Genomic DNA, 22,589 nt, shown 5'->3' with positions numbered 1-22,589 from the left:
GATGCTGGGGCAACTGGGTCCCGATTTGGCCTGCAGTCTACGAGCTAGAAAGACAATGAACGTGTCTGCATCCTTGCTGTGACCTGATGTCTAATGGGGGCACAGGGCAGGAAAACTAAGAAACACTCCCCACCGCACCAAGGGAGAAGGAAGAACACAGGTGCATGGCATGAGGTATTTGAGGATGGGTGCTGGGGGCTGCTTCCCCAGAGAGAGCCTGGGCTGGACTGCAGCTCTGCCTTCTGGGGAAGCTCTCTTGTCTGCTGTCTCCAAGCCCTGCTTCTGCCTGCTGGGGTTCCCATCAAGTGAAGTGAGGCAGAAGTGCTGCCTCAACTTTCAAGGCTTTCACCCTCGAGACTTATCTCTTACCACTTGGAGTTTAAAAGCAACTGGCGTGTCCATGACTGTGGGGCATCCTCATCCTTCATCTCCTTACTATAGCTACTCCTTTCCACGTGTGTGTAAAAACCAGCACAGTCTAGCTTACACTCTCCCTCCTCAAGGAGGCAGATGCGGGGGGAGCACAGCCCCTGCTCTGCTCCAGGCTCACCGGAGTCTCCCTTGCCGGTGGCCCGGCCACCCACCACATCCCCAGGCACATCCTTCAGTCTGCCCTGCTCCCTGGCCATCCACCACCCAACCAATACGGTGGTGCCCTATTTTGTGCGTTCAGTCGTAACGGAGCATTTTAATGACAAACAAATCAATATATAAAGATATCTTAGGTGGTGACACAGAGTGCGAAGCAGAATAATCCAGGTCAAGGAACACAGTGTCAGAGGGTCACTTTTACACGGTGGTGTCTGTCACAATCAGGTCTGGGGAAGTTTACTCATAACATGTTTTGTTTTAAAGACAAAACAACATGAGAATAGAAACGATCAGAGGGTACTGCACTAAGCGAGGGTAAGAACTGCTTCGTGAAATTGATTTCACGGAAGTGCTCATGCACGGATGCACCCACGTGCAAATGCACACGCTGCCATAATATAAAGCGTCCCTTCTATTGCAGGTCAGGGTCAAAGAAGTCAGCATGACCCAGAGCTGTTGGTGATGTCTCCTGACATTCCATAGACACCTTAAGGCTGCGGGGGATGGAGCCTGTGGCCATCTGAGAGGACATTCCAGTCAGAGGGAACAGGAAAGCCAGGCACTGAGGTGGAAGACCCCGGCTCCTGGAGAGGCTGTAGCCCACAGTTGCTGCCTGGGGACCACGAGGCTGCCAGAGGCCAGGCCACAGGGCCTACAGGCGTGGGGGACTTTGGCATTGACTCCTGGAAAGTTGGGATGCATTTACGCAGATCCCTCTGGCTCCAGGGTGAAGAGGCTCTAGGAAGCCAGAGTGAGAGGAGGAGGAACCAGAAGCTCCTATGGGGGGTGGAGCAACAGGGAAAGGAAGACCCGTATTTGGAAGAGACTACGGAAGAAAGAGCCCACACAGTCTGTGATGGTTTAGAGAAAAAGAAGCAGGAACAACTTCCACATTTTAAACAATTTTACTTACACACACACACACACACACACTCAGACACACAGAAAGGAACACATGCCTTTTTAAACGCCCATCAAATATGAACAATTACCATGTATTAAACCACAGTGAAAATCCTGATAATTAAAAAACCCACATAGCCATATTCTCTCATCAGAATGCCATAGGACTAAAAATTAACGATGAAAATGACAGGGAGCTAAAATCTAACCACTTGGAAACTAAAGCATATCCTTTCAAATAATTCTTGAGTTAAAAAAATAAAAAGACAGATTAGAGTTTATTTAGAAAAGAGAGAAAAGTGGTACTCAAAATGATATAGAATAGCAGTGCACAGAAAGACACGGATGGTCTTAAATATATTTACTAGGAAACAAGAAAGTAAGTAAACGACCTGAACATTCCACCCAAGCTAGAGTAAGGCTAAGGGCTCACCAGCCTCCAGCCTGACCATGTGACAGGGCTTAGTGCGGGATCACTACGTGAGGAGCAGAAGCAGGCAGTCACTGAGCCTCTAGGCTGCCACACGTGTGGAGGAAAAGAAAGTATTTTCTGTTAAAAGTGTAAACATTTACATCTTTTGCCCTTGCTTTTTCATCACTTCAGGAATTTATGTCACAGAAATACTCTTACAAGCGTGGAGAGATACTGGTTAAAAATGTTCACTGGAAGGTTGTTCGAAACAGCGAAAAACCAAAAAAATCCAAAGGCTCACTGATAGGAAAATACTAAAATATAATGCAGTCATTTTAAGAGTGAGTGTGCCCAAAATATGATGTCAACTGAGAAGACACCTTTTTTTTTTTTTTTTTTTTGAGACAGAGTCTTGCTCTGTCAGCCAGGCTGGAGTGCAGTGGCGTGATCTCGGCTTACCCGCAGCCTCTGTCTCCCAGGTTCACGCCATTTCTCCTGCCTCAGTTCACACCATTCTCCTGCCTCAGCCTCTCGAGTAGCTGGGACTAGAGGCACCCGCCACCACACCCAGCTAATCTTTTGTACTTTTAGTAGAGACGGGGTGTCACCATGTTAGCCAGGATGGTCTCAATCTCCTGACCTCATGATCCGCCTGCCTCAGCCTCCCAAAGTGCTGGGATTACAGGCGTGACCTACCGTGCCTGGCCGAGAAGACACCATTTTTACGAAAAGGTAAATCACAATAACACACATAGAACAGGTGTCAAACTCCTGGTCACTGTCATCTCTGGGAAACAGGATCTGGGGACTTACACATTTGCCATTATAATCTCCTGTACTGTATGAATGTTGTGTAACTTTGTATTATGTTTGTAATCAGAGAAAAACAACTATTATATTTAAATCATCAGACCAAATGCACATTTTGGAGATCAGGCAGAGAAAACACCAATCATTTGTTTATACCAATAACAAGTTAAACTGAGTATTTTATAGAGAGAACAAAAGGCATTGTTTTAAGTCTTCAGCAGTAATTGATTTTAAACTTACTTTACCAACAACACTCTTAATTATATATGACCCCTATACAAATCCAAACTCTATCACCCGCTTCAGGTGCTTGTATGGTGCTAAAGAAATCTATTTAACCCACTTTCATTTCTAGGAACACAGCACGATTCAACAACCTAGGAATAAGGTCAATCTACAGCTAAGACAGTTTTTAAAACGTAAGTTTTACAGAGCGAGACTCCGTCTCAAAAAAAAAAAGAAAAAAAAAAAGTAAGTTTTAAAAACTAAATCCTAACTGCATTTTGATCACTCAGATATCTTTGTTACCGTAGCAGAGTGACTGAAAATTTTAGACACCACAAATGACTAAAAATTAAATAACGAATTTAAAAGGAAATATGACTGTGATTAAGATGCAGATACTATAGATTTCAACTTACATGTTTTGAAAGTAAAACTGTACGACAAGGAGCTTTACAAATCAAGCATTCATTCTTTTTACCTGTAAGATAAAAATAGGCTTTATTATATTAGACTGACTACTGCTTTTAAGTATGTATACACGCAGACTTTACAATGTTTCTTCAAGAAATAAGCAGGATTATATCACAGGTTTTCATGTTCTGACAGGATGAGGCTGTGGGTTCTGGTATAGTTGGAAGGATTTATAGAACTAACATCCTTTTCCCCTCCTTTGCAAATATGCACAAAAACACTGACCATAAAGATCAACAACACTTAAGGCTAAGTCTATCCCAGGTATTTATCACAATAAAGCTTTTTAAAAATTAAAATTAAAAAAATTTTTTGAGACAAGGTCTTGCTCTGTTACCCAGGCTGATCTGCAAGTGGCATGATCACAGCTCACTACAGCCTTGACCCCTCCCTGGGCTCAACAGTCTTCCCCTCTCAGCCTCCCTGAGTAGCTAGGACCACAGACGTGTGCCACTACGGCCAGCTAATTTTTAATTTTTATTTTTTTTTGTACAGACAAGGTCTCACCATGTTGTCCAGGCTGGGCTCGAACTCCTGGGCTAAAACAATCCTCCCACCTCAGCCTCCCAAGGTGCTGGGATTGCAGGCATGAGCCACTGTGCCTGGCCATAATTAGTTTTTTCTTTTTTTTTTTTTTTGAAACAGAGTTTCACTTTGTCACCCAGGTGGGAGTGTAATGATGGGATCTTGGCTCACTGCAACCTCCACCTCCTGGGTTCAAGCGATTCTCATGCCTCAGTCTCCCAAGTGACTGGGAGTATAGGTACCTACCAACACATTTGGCTAATTTTTTTTTTTTTTTTTGAGACGGAGTCTCGCTGTGTCGCCCAGGCTGGAGTGCAGTGGCGTGATCTCGGCTCACTGCAAGCTCCGCCTCCCAGGTTTTCATCATTCTCCTGCCTCAGCCTCCTGAGTAGCTGGGACTACAGGCGCCCGCCACCGCGCCCGGCTAGTTTTTTGTATTTTTTTAGTAGAGACGGGGTTTCACCATGTTAGCCAGGATGGTCTCCATCTCCTGACCTCGTGATCCGCCCGTCTCGGCCTCCCAAAGTGCAGGGATTACAGGCTTGAGCCACCGCGCCCGGCCATTTGGCTAATTTTTGTATTTTTAGTAGAGACTGGGTTTTGCCATGTTGGCCACGCTCGCCTTGAACTCCTGACCTCAGGTGATCTGCCCACCTCGGTCTCTCAAAGAGCTGGGATTGTAGGCATGGGCCATCACGCCCAGCCCATGATTAGGCTTTATAGTGATCTCTTAATCTAAAATGTTTAACTATTCAAAATGAACCTCAAGCTTGATTTTCTCACTAGTCAGGTTGGAGCCCAGAGCGGACCAGGCACTATGAGCCTTCACGCTCCTGTCATTCCAGGGAGGACACCAGGCCCAAACCTGAACAAGCCTGGTGGATTTCTCCCCTCCTCTGGGTCAGCGCAGCTAGAACTACGAGAAAAACATCTCTTAAGTGAGAGGAGTGAGAGGTGGATTCACAGACTTGAGGATTCCAGTGCTGCTGAGTCAGCAACACTGCTGTGCAATCCTGCTTTTCCTGGGTGTTTTCTGCCCCATTCCCCACGGGGCTGTTCAAACCAGGGCCCTCATATCACCTACTGAGAAGAAGCCCTGGCTCATGACCTACCTCAATTTCTCTGCCCTCTCCTCTAGACTGACCCACCACAGAACAACCCACTTCACTCTACCTCCTTCCTTTCTGCCTTGGAGGGAGCATCTCTTCCAGTCCAAGCCCAGGCTTTCACTTGTGTATCCACACTCGCCTCAGTGTCCGCAGCTCCCAGCACACAGAACGGTGTCCTACTGTGGAATGAGGGGTCCCCTTCTAACAGCCTCCAGAACTGTCTCCTTTCCTCTCTTCTTCAAGTTGCCCTCATGCTAAAAACATCTACCCTTGACAGTAGGTCCCTTCCCTTCCAGCTCTTTAACTGCGAATTCTGGAGCAAGAAAATTCCTCTTCTGCACCATCACAGCCAGGAGTCATGCAGTAAAAGATTAACAGAGCTGACTCATAAAAATCTAAAAGCTCTTACAAGGGAGGAGGATTAACAGACAAGACAGAGAGGAAATCACGTGCAGCCAATAGACAAAGGGGTTGATGCCTGATCTACAAATAGTGCTCACAAGTCAATTAAAAGAAAACACCTCAATAAAAGGCTATGAGGAGACCTGAACAGACATAGAAAAAATGCAAACAGCCGACAAACACACAAAATGAAGGTCAAGGTCACCAGTAAGAGACACCAAAGAGGAAAGAACAACAGGTGCTCACGTGTCACTACAGGGAACAGAAACAGGCACATCCTTTGTGCCTGTTTGGGTCACATTTGGGTCAGTTTTCATGTGCACACCTGCAGCCTAGCCACTCCACCCCTAAGAATATATTCCAAGGGAAAAAAGTAAGAGAACAAGCGGTATCTCATAGCAAAATAGCAGAAAATATGTTATGGTATGATACCCAAAAGATACATCATGCAACCTTAAGAATGATGATACAGGCGGGCGCGGTGGCTCACGCCTGTAATCCCAACACTTTAGGAGAGGCCAGACTGAGGATCACGAGGTCAGGAGATCAGGGTATCCACAGCTAACACAGTGAAACCCCGTCTCTACTGAAAATACAAAAATCAGCCAGTGGTGGCGCCTGTAGTCCAACTCTGGGAGCAAGCAGAAGAATGGCGTGAACCTGGGAGGCCGGGCTTGCAGTGAGCCGAGATCCCGTCCTGCCTCCAGCCTGGGCAGCAGTAGACTCTGTCTCAAAAAAAAAAAAAAAAAAAAAAAAAAGAATGATGATACAGACTTATTTTAACATGGAAGGAGGTCCATGTTTGAGAAATAAAAGCAGATAACTGAATGATAGACACACTGTATTGCTTTTAAAAATCTGCATCTATAGGAAAATCTTGGAAGGATATACGTCAGAGCTAAACAAGGGCTTCCCTCTGAGTGATGCACCACTGGACAGCTACGGAGCTACAGTAAGGGCTCTGCCCAGAGCCTTCATCCCTTTTCACCATTTTTTTGTGTGTCCTTTGATTTGGTGTGGTCCTAACATGCAGCATCAGTGGCTTTTTGGAGGAATGCACTCAGACTACCGGCTTTAAGAGCTAGACAAACTTGTCAATCTATACCTGCCTCAGGCCCTTAACCAGTCACCTGCCAACGCAGGCTTTGCTGACCTCGAAAGCTATGACACTCTGAGCCCTGTCTTCACACTTCCCAACACCACGAAGGTACGTGTGTCTCCATCATTCCTAACAATGTTATCTTCGAGGAATGTTATCTTGGGTCACCAGTGCCCTCCTCACTGGTCCAACGGACACTTTCAAACACCAATTCCTTGATTTCACTGGGATGTCCAGTTCATCAACATGTCTCTTCTTTACCTGACATCTTCCTTACCTCCTTCAACAAATGCTCTTTCCAACAAGATAGTCTCTTACAGTTTCCTTTGCCTTTGGGGCTCTCCACACTCCAGTATCTAGGATTATTATCCTGTGTTAATCACTCCCCAAATGTATTCCTGGCTGTCTTAGTTCTGGACCCACACGGGCAACTGCCTCTTGTCTTCCCCTGGGTGGCTCTCACAGGACACAGGCCGTGTCCAAACATGAGCTCAGGGGCCCTGCATCCCACCCTGCTACGTTCCCTCCCACTGGGCTCCTCTCCAGTGTTTTGTCTAGCAGCGAAACTCTGTCCCGTTCTCTAGCCCTTGTCTCCGACTCAAGTCTGCTGAATCTACCTAACTTCTCCTGAACCCATCACTTCTCCCCATCACCTCTCATGTGCTCAGCTGCAGTCTCTCCCACAGTTTCTATCTCCCTCCAATCTACTTTTCACCCGGCTGCCAGAGAGACTTTTGTTTTTAAATACACACCTGAAATCAACAACTCCACTCCTAGGTTACACACCCAACAGAAATGTGTACCTAAGATCACCAAACACAGGAGCGAGAAGATTCATAGCGGCACCATTTCTGCAGCCAAATCTGCAAACAACCCGGATGGCCATGGACAGTGGAAATGGTAAGTAACTTGGGGTGTATCCATACGATGGAATACCACACAACAATGAAAGTAGATGAACTACAGTTACATACAAATACAAAGACAACACTTCGGGAGGCCAAGGCGGGTGATCCTTAGAGAACAGGAATTGGAGACCATCCTGGGCACCAAAGGGAGCCCCATCTCTGTGAAAAATTTAAAAATCAGGGGTGCATGGCTGCACATGCTTGTAACCCCAGCCACCCCGGAGGCTGAGGCAGGAGGATCACTTGAGCCTGGGAGGCTGAGGCTGCAGTTAGCCAAGATCCTGCACTGAACTCCAGCCTGGGCGACTGAGCAGAGCTCTGCCTTGAAAGAGAGAAAGTAAGGGAGAAAAAGGAAGAAAGAGGGGGAGCCACGGAAAGCGGCTTTGCTGTAGGGCTGGTTGTAGGGCCACATTCACCAAGGTCCCATGGGTCTAAGGCCAACTCCGAAGATGGAGGTTAGCACAGTGGGCGTCCCCTGGGCTGGCTGTGAGCCACCGGCACCCAGCTGGCTGCTTTCACCGGTAAGTTCACTTGGTAAAAGCTCATGTGCTCTTGCTTTTGTTCTTGCATAAACATCACTTCAACACAAAATTTTCATAGAAAGAAAAACGCCTCCCTGACAATGCGATGTCCAAAGCGACACCAGGGCCTGGCTGCCGATCGTCCATTCCTTCCTCCCCAGGTCCTCCATTGTGTTCCATTTCCTTCCATTCCACTCCCTTCCATTATTTCCCTCCTCCCTCCATTCCCCTTCCACCATTCCATCCGCCCCCCTCCACTCCCTTCCGGTCCCTTCCACCTCCCTTCCTTCCGGTGTCCCCAGCCCCCCCTCCATCCATAGAGCCCTCCAGATCCCCCCTATCCACCTTCCACCCCCTCCTTCTCCACGCCCCTCTCCATTCCTCCGGTCCCCCCCCACTCCCCCTCATTTCATCTCCCTGGCCCCTCCCCACCCCATCCCGCCCCCTCTCCTTCTCCACCGCCCCTGTCTCCTCCCAGCGGCCCCCCATTGCCCCCATGGCCTTCCCACCCAAGCCCCCCCACCCCGGAGTTCCCTGCCCCTGCCCGCCGCTCCCCTCCCCTCTCCAGCCTGCGTTCCGGACGCCCTGACCTTTGCCGAGGCAGGCATCACAGTACACGTGCCCGCAGTTGGTGAGGCTGAAGCACGACGTCCTCTGGGGCGGCTGGAAGCAGCGATTACAGAACACCCAGTTGGCCATGCCAGGCAGGCGACCGCAGCGGCGAGGCCGGGCCCACGCGAGGCCCACGCAAGGCTGGGACCAGCCTCCACGCGCTGGGCCCGAGGGCGGGCAGCTCTGCGCCTGCGCAAACTCGACGGCAGCTCTGCGCACGCGCACTGGAGCTGGCGGGCTCCCGCCAACACCGCGGGTGGCCTTGCAGCACTCGTGAGGGCGCGTCTGACTCGTCTCCCGGGTCGTTTCGGCAGGAGTAGGCGGAGGCACGCACCGCGAGCACCGACGTCCCGTCCCTGTCTTTGCGGTCCTCAGGTGTTTTGTGGAAGCCCGGCCTGGGTGGCGGGCGCTGGGAACGGCGGCTGCGCTGAGGAGGCGTCGGGCGCTGGGAATGGCGGCGGCGCTGAGGAGGCGTCGGGCGCTGGGAATGGCGGCGGCGCTGAGGAGGCGTCGGGCGCGACCGCAGTGGGGGAGGGGCAGGAGGAGCGCAGAGAGGGTTGGGGATGCGGGCCAGGCCCACCACGAGGGCCGGGAGCTGGGCCTGAGGCCAGGGCGGCCGGGGTAGTGTGCGGGGCAGGCCGGGGAGGAGTCGGGAGAGTGGGTGTGGGGGCCCTGGGAGCGGGATGGGAGGGAGGGAGGGAGAAGTGGGTGTGGGAGTTGGGGTGGGAGCAGGAGCGGGAGTGGGGATGTGGGAGTTGGGGTGGGTGTGGGGCCGTGAGGCGGTGGGGTTGGACGGCGGTGTGGGTGGGGCGGTGCGGGTTGGGGTGGGGTGGGGGTGGGGCGGTTGGGGTGGGGGCTGGGTCGCACTCTGCGCTTTCGAGCTAGTGACCAGGTGGCTGCTGGTGCAGAGACCTCACCACGGGAGGCCTGAGCCTGCTTCCTCTGAAACAGAAGGCGTAGCCTGGGAAGGACCTTTGCTGCTTCCAGCTTCCAGCATGGGGAAGTGAGTTTTTATAAAATTGCCCTCCGCGTGGTTCTGAGAGTTTCCACTCTCGGGGACGCTGCAAAGCTCTGATGGAGAGGCTCAGGCACGTGCTTGTGCCGGGAGAGCACAGGGTGAGTGCTCTTCGTAGCTGCGGGCCAAGTGGCCCCTGCGCCCATACAGCTGTTTCCAGGGCCTCGTGTGAAAAAGTCTTGGTAATTTTATGTTGATTACATGTTAAAGTGATATTTTTGATATATTAGGTTAAATATATCACTAGCGTTGATTTTACCCTTTCAAAAAATCCTTTTCAATGTGGAGACTAGGAAACTTAGAATTACGTATGGGCTGGGTGCGGTGGCTCAGGCCTGTAATCCCAGCACTTTGGGAGGCCGAGGCGGGCGAATCACCTGAGGTCAGGAGTTCGAGACCAGCCTGGCCAACATGGTAAAACCTCCTCTCTACTAAAAATACAAAAATTAGCAGGCATGGTAGCAGGCGCCTGTAATCCCAGCTACTCAGGAGGCTGAGGCAGGAGAATCCCTTGAACCCAGGAGGCGGAGGTTGCAGTGAGCCGAAGTCACACCACTGCACTGCAGCCTGGGCAACAGAGTGAGACTTTGTCTCAACAACAACACATTAGAATTATATATGTAGCCCACTTTTATTTCTGTTAGACAGTGCTGATCTCTACCAAGTTTAAAATAGCAAGACCAGCAACATGGCAAAACCACCTCTCTACAAAAATTAGCTGGGTGTGGTGGTGGGTGCCTGGGGTCCCAGCTACTCGGGAGTCTGAGATGGGAGGATCACTCGGGCCCTGGAGGTCGAGGCTGCAGTGAGCCTTACGGCACCTGTGCAGCAGAGCGAGACTCTGTCTCAAAAATAAGTAAGAACAGGATGAGGTGCCTGATCTGTCAGATTCAGAAGCTGTATTATAAAAGCATTCTATCAGTGTTATAATGATATAACGTTAATTTCAATCTCTGGTATCTTTTAAATCATAAAAGTAATACACATTTATGCAGGTATTTTGATTTATTAACTCAAACGTTGTGCAAATTATTTGTCTTTATTGATAATATTTTAAACGAGCTTCTTAGCTATAAAGAAGTCTTTCAGGTATTTCATTTGGAAAATTCCGACTGAGATAAGGATTAGTATTTGTGCAAAAGCCCACCATAAAACATTGCTATTTGTGTCTTCACTGGTCATCCGAAAATTTTCTTCACGGTCCTATGCGAAAAAGAAATAGACAGGTTTAGTGTCATAAAGTACTTAACTCATGATTTTGAGGGGAGGGTTGTTGTGGGCATTCAAGGTATTTAATATTACCCAATTAATACCTTACACCAATGTATCCGTGCAGTCTGCTTTTCTAAACCAGAATCCATTGCTTAGCCAAGTATAAGAGAGTAAAAATCAACCTTATAAAAGATGTTTTGTATTTTGGTGTAAAATATCAGGAATTTGACCTATTTATATATTTTATTTGCTACCATCAGGCAAAGCGAACATTACCCAATAGTGGTAGATTTCATCATTTGAGTCCAGCTTTTATGCTAGGCATTAGACCAAGCACTTGCATGCCTTATTTGCTTATCACACCTGTCCTTATCTACCTGGTAAGGAAACTGAAGCTTAGAGATGACACAGATTACTGACGTGTAGATGAGATTTAAGCCCATATCTGACCAACATCCACTTAGTGTAGTGACTCAAAAAGCACCTAATGTCATAAGAATAAAATTGTGATTTGGAAAGAGCATACACGAGTCTCTACAAATATATAGGGTGCATTTGGAAGCATTCATTCTGCAAGCTCACACCCTGTGCTGCTGGGGACTTTGTTAGGCACAGGGCATAAAAAGATGAATGAACTGAAATTCTCTTTCCTAGAGGAGCTCATGGTCCAGCAGACAGAGTGAAGAAAAATTGCTCTCTCCAGTCCCTGTGAGTCCACACAGTTCTACCTCAGAGAGAAAGAGTGAAGAACAGGCAGTTCATTCTTTCCTTGGTCCAGGGGCTTTGCGTTGAGAAATGCGTTACTAGTAGCAAGAGATAAAATAAGCTGAATAGGCAGACTGACCCTTTGATAGTTTTGTTCTTTGACTATTTGCCCAATTTGTTCAATTAGATATTCAAGCTTGAAGGTAAGTTCATTAACTTTGTCCTTTGCTTGAGCAATGGCCGCATCAAGGTCGTGTTCTCCAACTCGAATATCTAAGTGGATCCTCTGTACAAACAGTAAAAAGGAAAAAATGGCATGTTTTTAAAAACAGCTCCACTCTTTTTCCTTACTTTCTCACTCTGGTATCCTCCCATTCCTCTGTCCTTCCTTTTTCTCCCTTCCCCCTTTTCATAAGCAGGGCGCTACTTCACTCTTCAGCTCCCTTTTTTCCCTCAGTGCCACTCTTCCTTGTTCTACTTGGTAGTCTTTCTTGTAATAATAATGCATTAAATGGTAAATTACTGACCTTACAGTATATTTATACCTTCCTGAACATCAAATTAACTATTAGGTAAATGACTTTGGTCTGGAGAAAATTTGATTAACACGTTCTGTGGGAAATTTTCTTTACATATAACTAAATTTCTTTTTTTTTTTTTTTGAGACGGAGTCTCGCTCTGTCGCCCAGGCTGGAGTACAGTGGCCGGATCTCAGCTCACTGCAAGCTCCGCCTCCCGGGTTTACGCCATTCTCCTGCCTCAGCCTCCCGAGTATCTGGGACTACAGGCGCCCACCACCTCGCCCGGCTAGTTTTGTTGTTTTTTTTTGTTTTTTTTTTTGTATTTTTTAGTAGAGACGGGGTTTCACCGGGTTAGCCAGGATGGTCTCGATCTCCTGACCTTGTGATCCGCCCATCTCGGCCTCCCAAAGTGCTGGGATTACAGGCTTGAGCCACCGCGCCCGGCCTCATATAACTAAATTTCTTATGCTAAAGTACAAATTGTTTTCATCAGTTCTGAACACATTTAGAAAATAGCCAATCACCATCTACCATGTAAGAGTTTTATTTATTAGAATTCCATTATTAATTCACCCTTCAGCCTTCACTTGTTTTCAAGCCTGAATAATCACAGTTCTTTTAACCTTCCCTCACGGCTCTTATTTTTCAACCCTTTAATCAACTTCATGGCTCTCCTTTGAACCCCTTCCAAGCTCTCCAGCTCCCTCTTTGGTTGCTGCGATGAGATCTGGGCATAGGACTTTAATAAGTTTCTAGCCAGTTTGAGTGTAATGGATCTGCATACCAGTGTCATGCTTGAATAGTGCTGACGCTGTGTTCATCAACAAGGACATAGGAAGCATGTACTTACCAGCCTATTCCCTCCAAATGACACAAGCCTTGTAGAATTAGATTCTAAGCAAATGATGTGTTCACCAGGTGAATGTGAAGTAAAATAGAATGTCCCCTGCGGGCCATATAGCTTCGACAATATTACCTAGGATTAAGGATTTCCATAGATTGAGTTTATTATTTCCTAGTTTCCATTCTTAAAAATAAATCTCGTCTATATATTATCTAGTAAAAAATTGTGCCATTCCTAAACAAGAAATCAAATGGCTAATAAACATGAAAAATATTCAGCCTTGCTAGTAATTAAAAAATTCAAACTACAGTAAGATAGCCCTTGTTCATTGTCAGATTGACAAAGATTTAAAAGTATCCAGGGATAGTATGGAGAAAACACTCTCCCACTACTGTTGTCCCACAGAATATCCAAGAACTGTGGAACAACTACAAAAGGTGTAACTTGACGCATAATGGGAGTACCGGATGGAAGAGAAACAGAGAAAAGAAAAGAAGAAATATTTGAAGCAATAAGGACTGAGAATTTTTCCCCAAATTAATATCAGATACCAAGCCATAGATTCAGGAAGCTCAGAGTATACCAAACAGGATTAATCCCCTCACCCCCTCATGAAATCCCCTCAACCCCAAAATGAAACCAAAAAGCTATACCTAGGAATATCATTAAAACTGCAGAGAAGCAAACACAAATAAGAAAATCTTGAGCAGCCAGAGGGGGGAAAATCCTTACAGAGCAGCAAACGTAAAAATTGCATCTGACCTCTCCTCAGAAGCTATGCAAACAAGAAGAGAGTAGAGTGAAATATTTAATGTATTGGGAATAAAAAATGACCAACCTAGACTTTGGTATCCTGCAAAATTATCCTGCAAGAGATAAGAGGGAGTAAAGTGTTTCTCAAACAAATAAAAACTGAAGGAATTTTTGCTGGTAGATCTGCCTTGTAAGAAATGTTAAAAGAAGTTCTTCAGAAAGAAGGAAAATTATGTAGGTCAGAAACTCAAATCTGCATAAAGGATGAGCATTAGAAAAGTGGAGGTAAAATTAAAACTTTCTATTTTCTTATTATTTTTTTTCTTTGACGGAGTCTCCCTCTGTTGCCCAGCCTGGAGTGCAGTGGCGCAATCTCGGTTCACTGCAAGCTCCGCCTCCCGGGTTCATGCCATTATCCTGCCTTAGCCTCCGGAGTAGCCGGGACTACAGGCACTCGCCACCACGCCCGGCTAATTTTTTGTATTTTTAGTAGAGACAGGGTTTCACCATGTTGGCCTGGATGGTCTCGATCTCTTGACCTCGTGATCTGCCTGTCTCGGCCTCCCAAAGTGCTGGGATTACAGGTGTGAGCCACTGTGCCCAGCCTCTATTTTCTTATTCTTTTTTTTTCTTTTTTGAGACGGAGTCTCGCTCTGTAGCCCAGGCTGGAGTGCAGTGGCCGGATCTCAGCTCACTGCAAGCTCCGCCTCCCGGGTTCACGCCATTCTCCTGCCTCAGCCTCCCGAGTAGCTGGGACTACAGGCGCCCGCCACCTCGCCCGGCTAGTTTTTTTTTGTATTTTTTAGTAGAGATGGGGTTTCACCGTGTTAGCCAGGATGGTCTCTATCTCCTGACCTCGTGATCCACCCGTCTCGGCCTCCCAAAGTGCTGGGATTACAGGCTTGAGCCACCGCGCCCAGCCTATTTTCTTATTCTTAACTGACCTAAGAAATATCACTTTATTCAAGATAATGGCAACAATGTATCAAATGATCATAGTTTACATGTAAGTGAAATTAATGATAGCCATGATAAAATTAGGGGCAGCAAGGAAGAATAAGGAATACTTTGTTAATAAAAGGCACTTGAGGCTAGGCATGGTGGCTCACGCCTGTAATCCCAGCACTTTGAGAGGCAGAGGCAGGCAGATCACCTGAGGTCAGAAGTTCAAGACCGGCCTGGCCAACATGGTGAAACCCTGTCTCCACTGAAAAATACAAAAAAAAAAAAAATTAGCCAGGCGTGGTGGCAGGTGCCTGTAATTCCAGCTACTCAGAGGGCTGAGGCAGGGAGAATTGCTTGAACCTGGGAGGCGGAGGTTACAGTGAGCTGAGTTCACGCCAGCCTGGGTGACAGAGTGAGACTTCATCTCAATCAAAAAAAAAAAAAAAAAAAAAAAGAGGCATTACCTGTGAAGTGGTAGCGTATAGTGTTATTTGAAATTAGACTTGGACTAGTTGTGAATGTATATGGCAAACTCTAGGGCAACTTCATATGCTAACAGATAGAATGGAATCACAGAAAATGCTCAATTAAAACCACAAAAGGCGTGAAAAAGAGGAGAAGAAAAAAATAGAACAAAGAATGAGGGCAACGAATAAAAAATGGTAACAAATATGGCAGATAATCCAGCTATATAAATCATCACCTTAAATGTTAATGATCTGTGTCTTTGACCTCAGTAGAGTGGCACCTGGTTGGTGGTGCCCATCTTATATCAGCCAGGGACAAAGCAACCCCTCGTTCATCCCAGCTTGGCTTTTGAACTGTACCCATACCTGGTTCATGCCTTGGACACATGGAAAAAAAATGTCAATGGTCTAAATACACCAGTTAAAAAATAGAGTGGATCAAAAAATGAGACCCAACTATATGTTGTCTATAAGAAAATCATTTGAAATGTAAAGACACATAGATTAAACATGAAGGGCTAGAGAAAGATACACCATGCTAACCTTAATCAAAAGAAGGCTGGAGTAGCTGTATTAATTTCAGGCAGAGTAGACTTCAAAAGCAATGAAAATTATCAGGGATAATTACATAATGGAGCAGTACATAATGATACAGGGGTTAATTCTCTAAGAAGACAACAATCCTCAACGTGTATGCACCTGACAATAGAGCATGAAAATATGTGAAGTAAAGCCTGATAGAACTGCAAGGAAAAAATAGATGAACACTTTATTGTAGTTGTTTTCAACCTCTTCTGTCAAAAATGGTCAGATCCTGCAGGCCAAAATCAGTAAGGACATCATTGAACTCAGTAGCACCATCAGTTGACTGGACGTAATTGACACCTATGATTACTTTATCTAATGATAGCAGAGGACACATTTTCCTCAAGTTTATATGGAACATTCACCAAGGTAGACCACATTCTGGGCCATATATCACACCTTAACGAATTTAAAATAATAGAAATCATACAATGTATGTTCTCAGGCCACAATGGAATTAAACTGGAAATCAGTAACAGAGAGATAGCTGGAAAATTGCAAAATACTTGGAGATTAAACAGCACACTTACTAATTAACACATGGGTCAAAGAAGAAAAGACAAAATTAAACTACAACTTATCAAAATTTGTGGAATGCGACAAAAGCAGTGACTAGAGGGAAATTGAAAGCATTGAATCCATATACAGTTGGCTCTCTGTAATACCAGGCTTCACTCCTGGATTGAACCAGCCATGGATTGAAAATATTTGAAATATGTATATATAACAAAAATAATACAAGTGAAAAACTACAGTGTAACAACTCTGCAGCATTTACATTGTATTAGATATAAGTAATCTAGACGTGATTTAAATTAATGCGAGGATATGCGCTAGTTACCTGCAAACTACACCATTTCATATAAGGGACTTGAGCATCTTCAGAATTTTATATCTTTGGAGAGTCCTGGAACCAATACCCCGCAAATACCAAGGGATGACTGTATTCAAAAGCAAGATCTAAAATTAATAATCTAAGCTTCTACCTAAGGAAACTAGAAAAAGAAGAGAAAATTAAGTGCAAAGTAAGCAGCAGAAGAAAAATAAAAACAGCAGAATCAATTAAAAACAAGAAATAGAAAAAAATCAACAAAACCAAAAGCTGATTCTTAGAAAAGGTTAAAAAGCTTCTAGCCAAGCTAAGAAAAAAATGAAGATGACACAAATTACAAATATCAGAAACAAAAGAAGGGGCATTGTTACAAATCCCATGGACATGAAAAATAAAGAAATACTGTGAACAACTCCATGCCCACAAATTTGATAACCTAGGTGAAACTGACCAATTCCTTGAAATACACAATCTAATAAAATACAAGAAGTAGACAATCTGAATAGGCCTATATCTAGTAAGAGGCTGAATCAATAGAAACTTCCCAAAGCAGAAAGCACCAGGCCCAGATGGGTTCAGTGGTGAATTCCACCAAACATTTAGGAAGAAATTGTGCCAATTCTCTACAATCTCTTCCAGAAGATAGACGCATAAGGAGTACTTCCTAATTCATGTTATGAGGCCAGCATTACCCTAATACCACAACCAAACGAAGACATTATAAGAAAACTACATATCATTATATCTCATGAATATAGATGCAAAAACCCTTAACAAAATATTAGCAAATGAAAATCCAACAATATATAAAAATTATATACCACAACCAAGTGGGTCTTATTACAGATACGCAATTAGCATTAGAAATCAATTAGTGTAATTCATCACATCAGTAGGTGAAAGAAGAAAAATCATACCATCATATCAATAGATGCAGAAAAAGCATTTAACAACAGCCAACACCCATTTATGATAAAAATGCATCAAACAAGGAACACAGGGGAAAATTTGATGAAGAACATCTACAAAAAAACCTATAGCTATTATACTTATTGGTCAGAAACTAGAAGCCTTTTCTTGGTGGACTGGAAGTCCTGGCTAATGCAGTAGAAGGAAATAAGGAGTTTGGGAAGGACGAAATAAACTTTGTTCACAGGTGACATGACTGTTTATGTGTAAAACCAAAAGAATTGACAAACTGCCAGAACTAGTAAGTGATTATAGTAAAGTTGCAGGGTACAAGATGAATATAAGAAAGTGAATCACTTTCCCGTATACTAACAATGAACAAGTGGAATGTGAAATAAAAAACACAGTATCATTTACATTAGCGCCCTCCCTCAAATTACTTATTTATAAATCTAACAATATGTGCAAGACCTATATGAGGAAAACAAAACTGGTGAAAGAAATGGAGAGAAGTCCATGTTCATAGATAAGAAGACTTCTTATTGTCAAAGTCTCAGTTCTTCCCAACTTGATCTATAAATTCAACAGAATCCCAGTAAAATCCTAAAACTATTTTGTGAATATTGACAAGCTGATTCTAATATTTATATGGAGAAACAAAAGACCCATAATAGCCAACACAATATTGAGGGAGAAGAATAAAAGAGGACTAAGACTACCCAACTTTAAGATTTACTATGAAGCTGCAGTAGTCAAGACAGTGTGATATTGGTGAAAGAATAGACAAACAGATCAATGGCACAGAATAGAGAGTTCAGATGTTGTTTCAGGCAATTTCAGTTTTCAAAGAATGAGTCTTCTATGTCTTTTTAAAAAACAGTGAATGGGTTTTAATGTGATAGTTTTTGGCTCAACTAAAATTTGGCTCCGGGTTTAATGTGCTTTGGAGACATTTTCAGATTGGTCATTAAGGATTATTGGGAAAGTACAAAAGAGAATTGGAGTTTGATATAACGGAACAGGAAGTGGGCTAGAAGCGTAGATGTGGGTGTGTAGAGAAGAGGGGGTAGCTGTCTTGACAAGTGCTGGAGCTAGGAAAACAGTCCCAGTGGAATTATTGTCAGTGAGGTGCCAGATGTGCCAAGAGAAAACTATTGAACAGGTAAAAATCAAGTGTCCAAAAATCCAACTGGATTGGAGTCTTCGGCACAGCTCTCTGTCTCCACATAAGTGGGGGTGTCATAGTGTCTTCCTGAGCTTGGGTCAACCAGTTACCCAGTTTTATGAGAGTGGGAGTCCTGTCCTGCCTACTTCAAGCACCCTTTTCTTGCCAGCCTGTTCTGTTCTCCAAGTCTTTGGTCCACAACCATTCTGCTACCCCATGAGCACAGCTCCAGGACAACTAGGTTTGAGTTAGTGGACTGAGGAATTCATTGTCTTGAGCTTACATAGTGGGGAATGGATATCTCTGTTATATCCATTGTATATATGAGAAAACAGCATCAAAGCAGTCAAATAACCCTTCCAAGGTTTTAGCTTATATGTGACAATCCATGCTTGAGTTTGATTCTGACTCCAAAATCCATATTCTTTCCACATTACCTGGTGACTTTTGTACTCCTCTGCTAACTCCTAGTGAGTAAGAGGTATATAAGACCGGATAGTCCCTGAGGCTGCTGCATTGCTAGAGAACGCCCATGCCAACATGGGAGGAGGGAGGAGTTGGCTTATCTGACCCTTATGCTTGTGTGGGGCTGCAGCACCAGCAAAGTAGATGGGGCCTGGGTGGTGCAAAACCACAGGGGTGCTTTGGCCCTAAGGTCCCTTTTGCCTAGCAATATCAGCAGACCTCAAGATGGCAAATCTGGGGCTCCTCATTTTATTTTTTAAAAGCTTTTTATGTTACGAAGCCTGTCTCTGCTTCTCAACTAAACTATAGGCTCATTGAGGGCAGGCACTTTCTATGTTTTTATGTCATGCTATCATTCAGTGCTATATGCATTAAAAATTGTTAATGCCAGTGTGTAAGTGCTTCTGTAGAGATTTTAAAACTGGGCTACATGATACCTGAATTTTTGGCAAATGAAAAATTTTAGTAACAAAAGTATAAAAGAATGTTTTACCTCACCATTGTAAGTTGTAATAGTCACAAACATTCCCAAACCAGGAGCAGATTCAAGGAACGTATGTCTGCCTGTGTCCCATTGCTGTATCTTGAAAGTCCCTGTTTCAAAAATATAAGACATTACAAAATGTAAGAAACAGTAATAATGTTTATTAGATGTTACTGCTAAATTAAATGAATTTATCTTTCTCAGTTTACCTAAATCGTAAAACACTCTTAGTCTGAAGAGCTATAACTTGGTGATTAGGTATCTAACAGAGTAGAGGACTCTGGAATATAGAGAAAGACTTGAGTTCTTCATTTCTCACGCTTGTTGACTAGGTAACTTGACAAATTATTTCACCACTCTAAGCCTCCATTTTCTATTCAGAAAAATAGGGGTAATATATATCCCTCTCAAATCTCAGTTGTGAGAACTGCCGAAAATAAGCATATGAAAGGTTTCCACCTAGAATGTAAACTCCATGTGAGCTGCCATTAAGAGAGAGAACTCTTGGACTTTTTCCAGTACCTCCCCAGTAGTTCTCCCTGCTTTAACTTCTTCCTCCCATAACTTGGTCCCATACACTTCCAGCAGAATTCCTTGCTAAAACATCAGTATAGTCATGTCAAATCTTTCATTTCATTGTCTTCAGAGGTTTCTGCTGAAGGCTGGATCTGAAGGAGTCTCTGACTTTCTCCCATTAGTATGTGGTAGCTATCATATGGCTTAAATTCCCTCATGTGCCCTTGAAAGGTACAATGGGAATGAAAACCCAGCTAACATTTGTTGGACCCATATTTTGTGCCAGGCACTGTGCTAAGCACTTAACTTGCATCACTCATGTATAGATTTATATAAGTATAATATATGCTTATAAAGTACAAATATTATAAAATTTTATAAAGGTGAGGGAAAAGGCACTACACTGAGTTTGAATCCTACTACTTGCTAGCTATGTGGACAAATTAATTTTTCTATACTTTAGTTTCATTATATCTAAAATCATTATAAAAGTAGTATTTACCAGCCGAGCGTGGTGGCTCATGCCTGTAATCCCAGCACTTGGGGAGGCTGAAGCAGGCGGATCACTTGAGGCCAGGAGTTCGAGACCAGCTTGGCCAGCGTGGCGAAACCCCATCTCTACTAAAAATACAAAAACTAGCCGGTTGTGGTGATGCATGCCTGTAATCTCAGCTACTCAGGAGGATGAGGCAGAAGAATTGCTTGAACCTGGGAGGCAGAGGCTGCAGTGAGCTAAGATTGTGCCACTGCACTCCAGCCTGGGCGACACAGCAAGACTCTGTCTCAAAAAAAAAAAAAAGGTAGTATTTACCTATGTAGGGTTATTGTCGGGAAGATTCAGATGTTTGTAAATTGGTCCGTTAGAATGGTGCTTGACACAGCACTGAATAAATGTATTTTTTATATATATATACACATATAAATTATACATATATACAATTGTGCCTCAGTATCCATGAGGGATTGGTTCCAGGATGTCCTCAGGACACCAAAATCTACAGATACGCAAGTTCCTTATACAAGATGGCATTGTATTTGCATATAATCTATGCACATCCTCCCATATACTTTAAATAATCGCTAGATTACTTATAATGCTTAGTATGTAAATGCTGTGTAAGTAGTTGTTATACTGTATTGGGTTTTTATTTGCATTTTTATTGTTGTATTGTTATTTCTTGTTATTTTTTCTCAAATATTTTCCATCTGAATTTGCCAATGCAGAATTTGTGGATATGGAGGGCCCACTGTATACACTCACACACTTTTTAGTAACCAAGGTGATTTTTTCCTTACCACCACATTATGTTGTCTCCACATCTGGAGAAAGGAAATTCTGTGCAGAGACATTTGCAAAAGTCCTGAGGGCAGGAGGATGCTTGGAATTTTCAAGGAGCAGCAGAATGCCTGGAGTGAGGTTAGCAGGGAAAGAGTGGTAGGAGGTGGGGTTGAAAAGGTAGCAGGGGCCAGATCATAGAGTCCGTATGTCCATTGTAAGGATTTGGAGAAGCAGGTGGGTAGAGGAGTGACATGATGTGACTTTCCTTTTTAAGTTTCTTATTGTTGCTGTTATGTAGAGAAAAGGATGAAGAAGGGTCAAGAGTGGAAGCAGTGACACTATTGTAATCTAAGTAGCTTAGACTATGTGATAATAGTAGAGGTTGTAAAAAGTATTGGTTTCTGTATTATTGTCCCCATCTTACAGATTGGAAACTGGTTCTCAGATAAAGTCACATAACCAAGAAGTTGTAGAGGCAGAATTAGAACTAAGGCAGTCTGATTCCAAAGCCTGAAGCTGCTAGCTCCATTATCACAGTGCCTCCCTGAAAGGCAAGAGAGAGACAGTTCCCTGATAGGGGCTTGAGAAGGGAATGTGAGGCTGGAGATTGGCCACAGAGGGCATCCCATGGAATATGTACTCTCTGAGAGACAACTAGAGGGAACACTTCCAGGGATAAAAAAGCTGCAACTAACTTTCAAGCTCTGCCTGCACTTTAGAGTGACCTCAGTCTTAAGGCATCTTTCAAATAGTTCTGGCCCATCTCCCCTGCTCCCCGCATCCCAAAGTTTGTTAACTATATGTGTAATGTGTATTTAGTACTTTTTAGTATGATCCATTTAAAAAAGGTTTTAAAAAAGGTATCATTGATGGTTCTGGACAAGATGGGATAGGTCCGTTCCACCCTATTTCTCCTGCTGATTACAACTGAAAATCCTGGGCCAAATGTATAAAGCAACTACCAGAAGACTCTGAAAGGTGGAGGAAAGAAGATAGAGTGGCCAAGGACCTCAGGACTCATAGCACAACTCAGCAGTGGGTTATCTGTTTGTTTTCTTCCTCCTGTATATCCTGGTCTTGGTGCTGTGGCAGTCTACAACCTACAATTACAGACCAAAATTTTAAAAAGAACCTAATGTCTCTAGCCAAAAGATCTGGAATAGGATGCCCTGCAAGATGAAGCTTCTTTGAGTATACCTCCCTGTATTAGGCTGTTCTTGCATTACAATAAATAAATATCTGAGACTGGGTAATTTACAGAGAAAAAAGGTTTAATTGGCTCATGGTTCTGCAGGCTTTACAAG

The 22,589-nt window shown here is 44.2% G+C and overlaps 1 protein-coding gene, 1 long non-coding RNA gene and 1 other non-coding gene across 4 annotated transcripts in view; 2 read left to right on the top strand and 1 right to left on the bottom strand.

Moving 5' to 3' along the window:
• RNF212 (ring finger protein 212) overlaps positions 1-8,772 on the bottom strand; it is a 57,610-nt gene extending 48,838 nt beyond the window's left edge. The window contains exons 1-2 of one of the 2 annotated variants that reach the window (XM_031664802.1): positions 8,567-8,772; positions 3,358-3,419 (exon numbers count right to left, since the gene is read on the bottom strand). In XM_031664802.1, the coding sequence (XP_031520662.1) occupies positions 3,358-3,419; positions 8,567-8,675 (171 nt within the window). In that variant the 5' untranslated portion in view covers positions 8,676-8,772. The remainder of the gene's footprint in view (positions 1-3,357; positions 3,420-8,566) is intronic. The other variant, XM_031664803.1, reaches the window with a different exon arrangement.
• Positions 8,773-8,889: 117 nt separating this feature from the next.
• LOC103883233 overlaps positions 8,890-22,589 on the top strand; it is a 40,417-nt gene continuing 26,717 nt past the window's right edge. The window contains exon 1 of the long non-coding RNA XR_001900093.3: positions 8,890-8,963. This is a non-coding gene — a long non-coding RNA (uncharacterized LOC103883233). The remainder of the gene's footprint in view (positions 8,964-22,589) is intronic.
• On the top strand, positions 15,306-15,440 carry LOC116274345. Its single transcript, XR_004182971.1, has one exon. It is a non-coding gene; the product is annotated as a small nucleolar RNA SNORA48 (small nucleolar RNA).

The sequence above is a fragment of the Papio anubis genome, chromosome 3 (genome assembly GCF_008728515.1).
Source record: "Papio anubis isolate 15944 chromosome 3, Panubis1.0, whole genome shotgun sequence".
Classification (NCBI taxonomy): Eukaryota; Metazoa; Chordata; class Mammalia; order Primates; family Cercopithecidae; genus Papio; species Papio anubis.
This window is presented reverse-complemented; position numbering and strand designations above follow the sequence as displayed.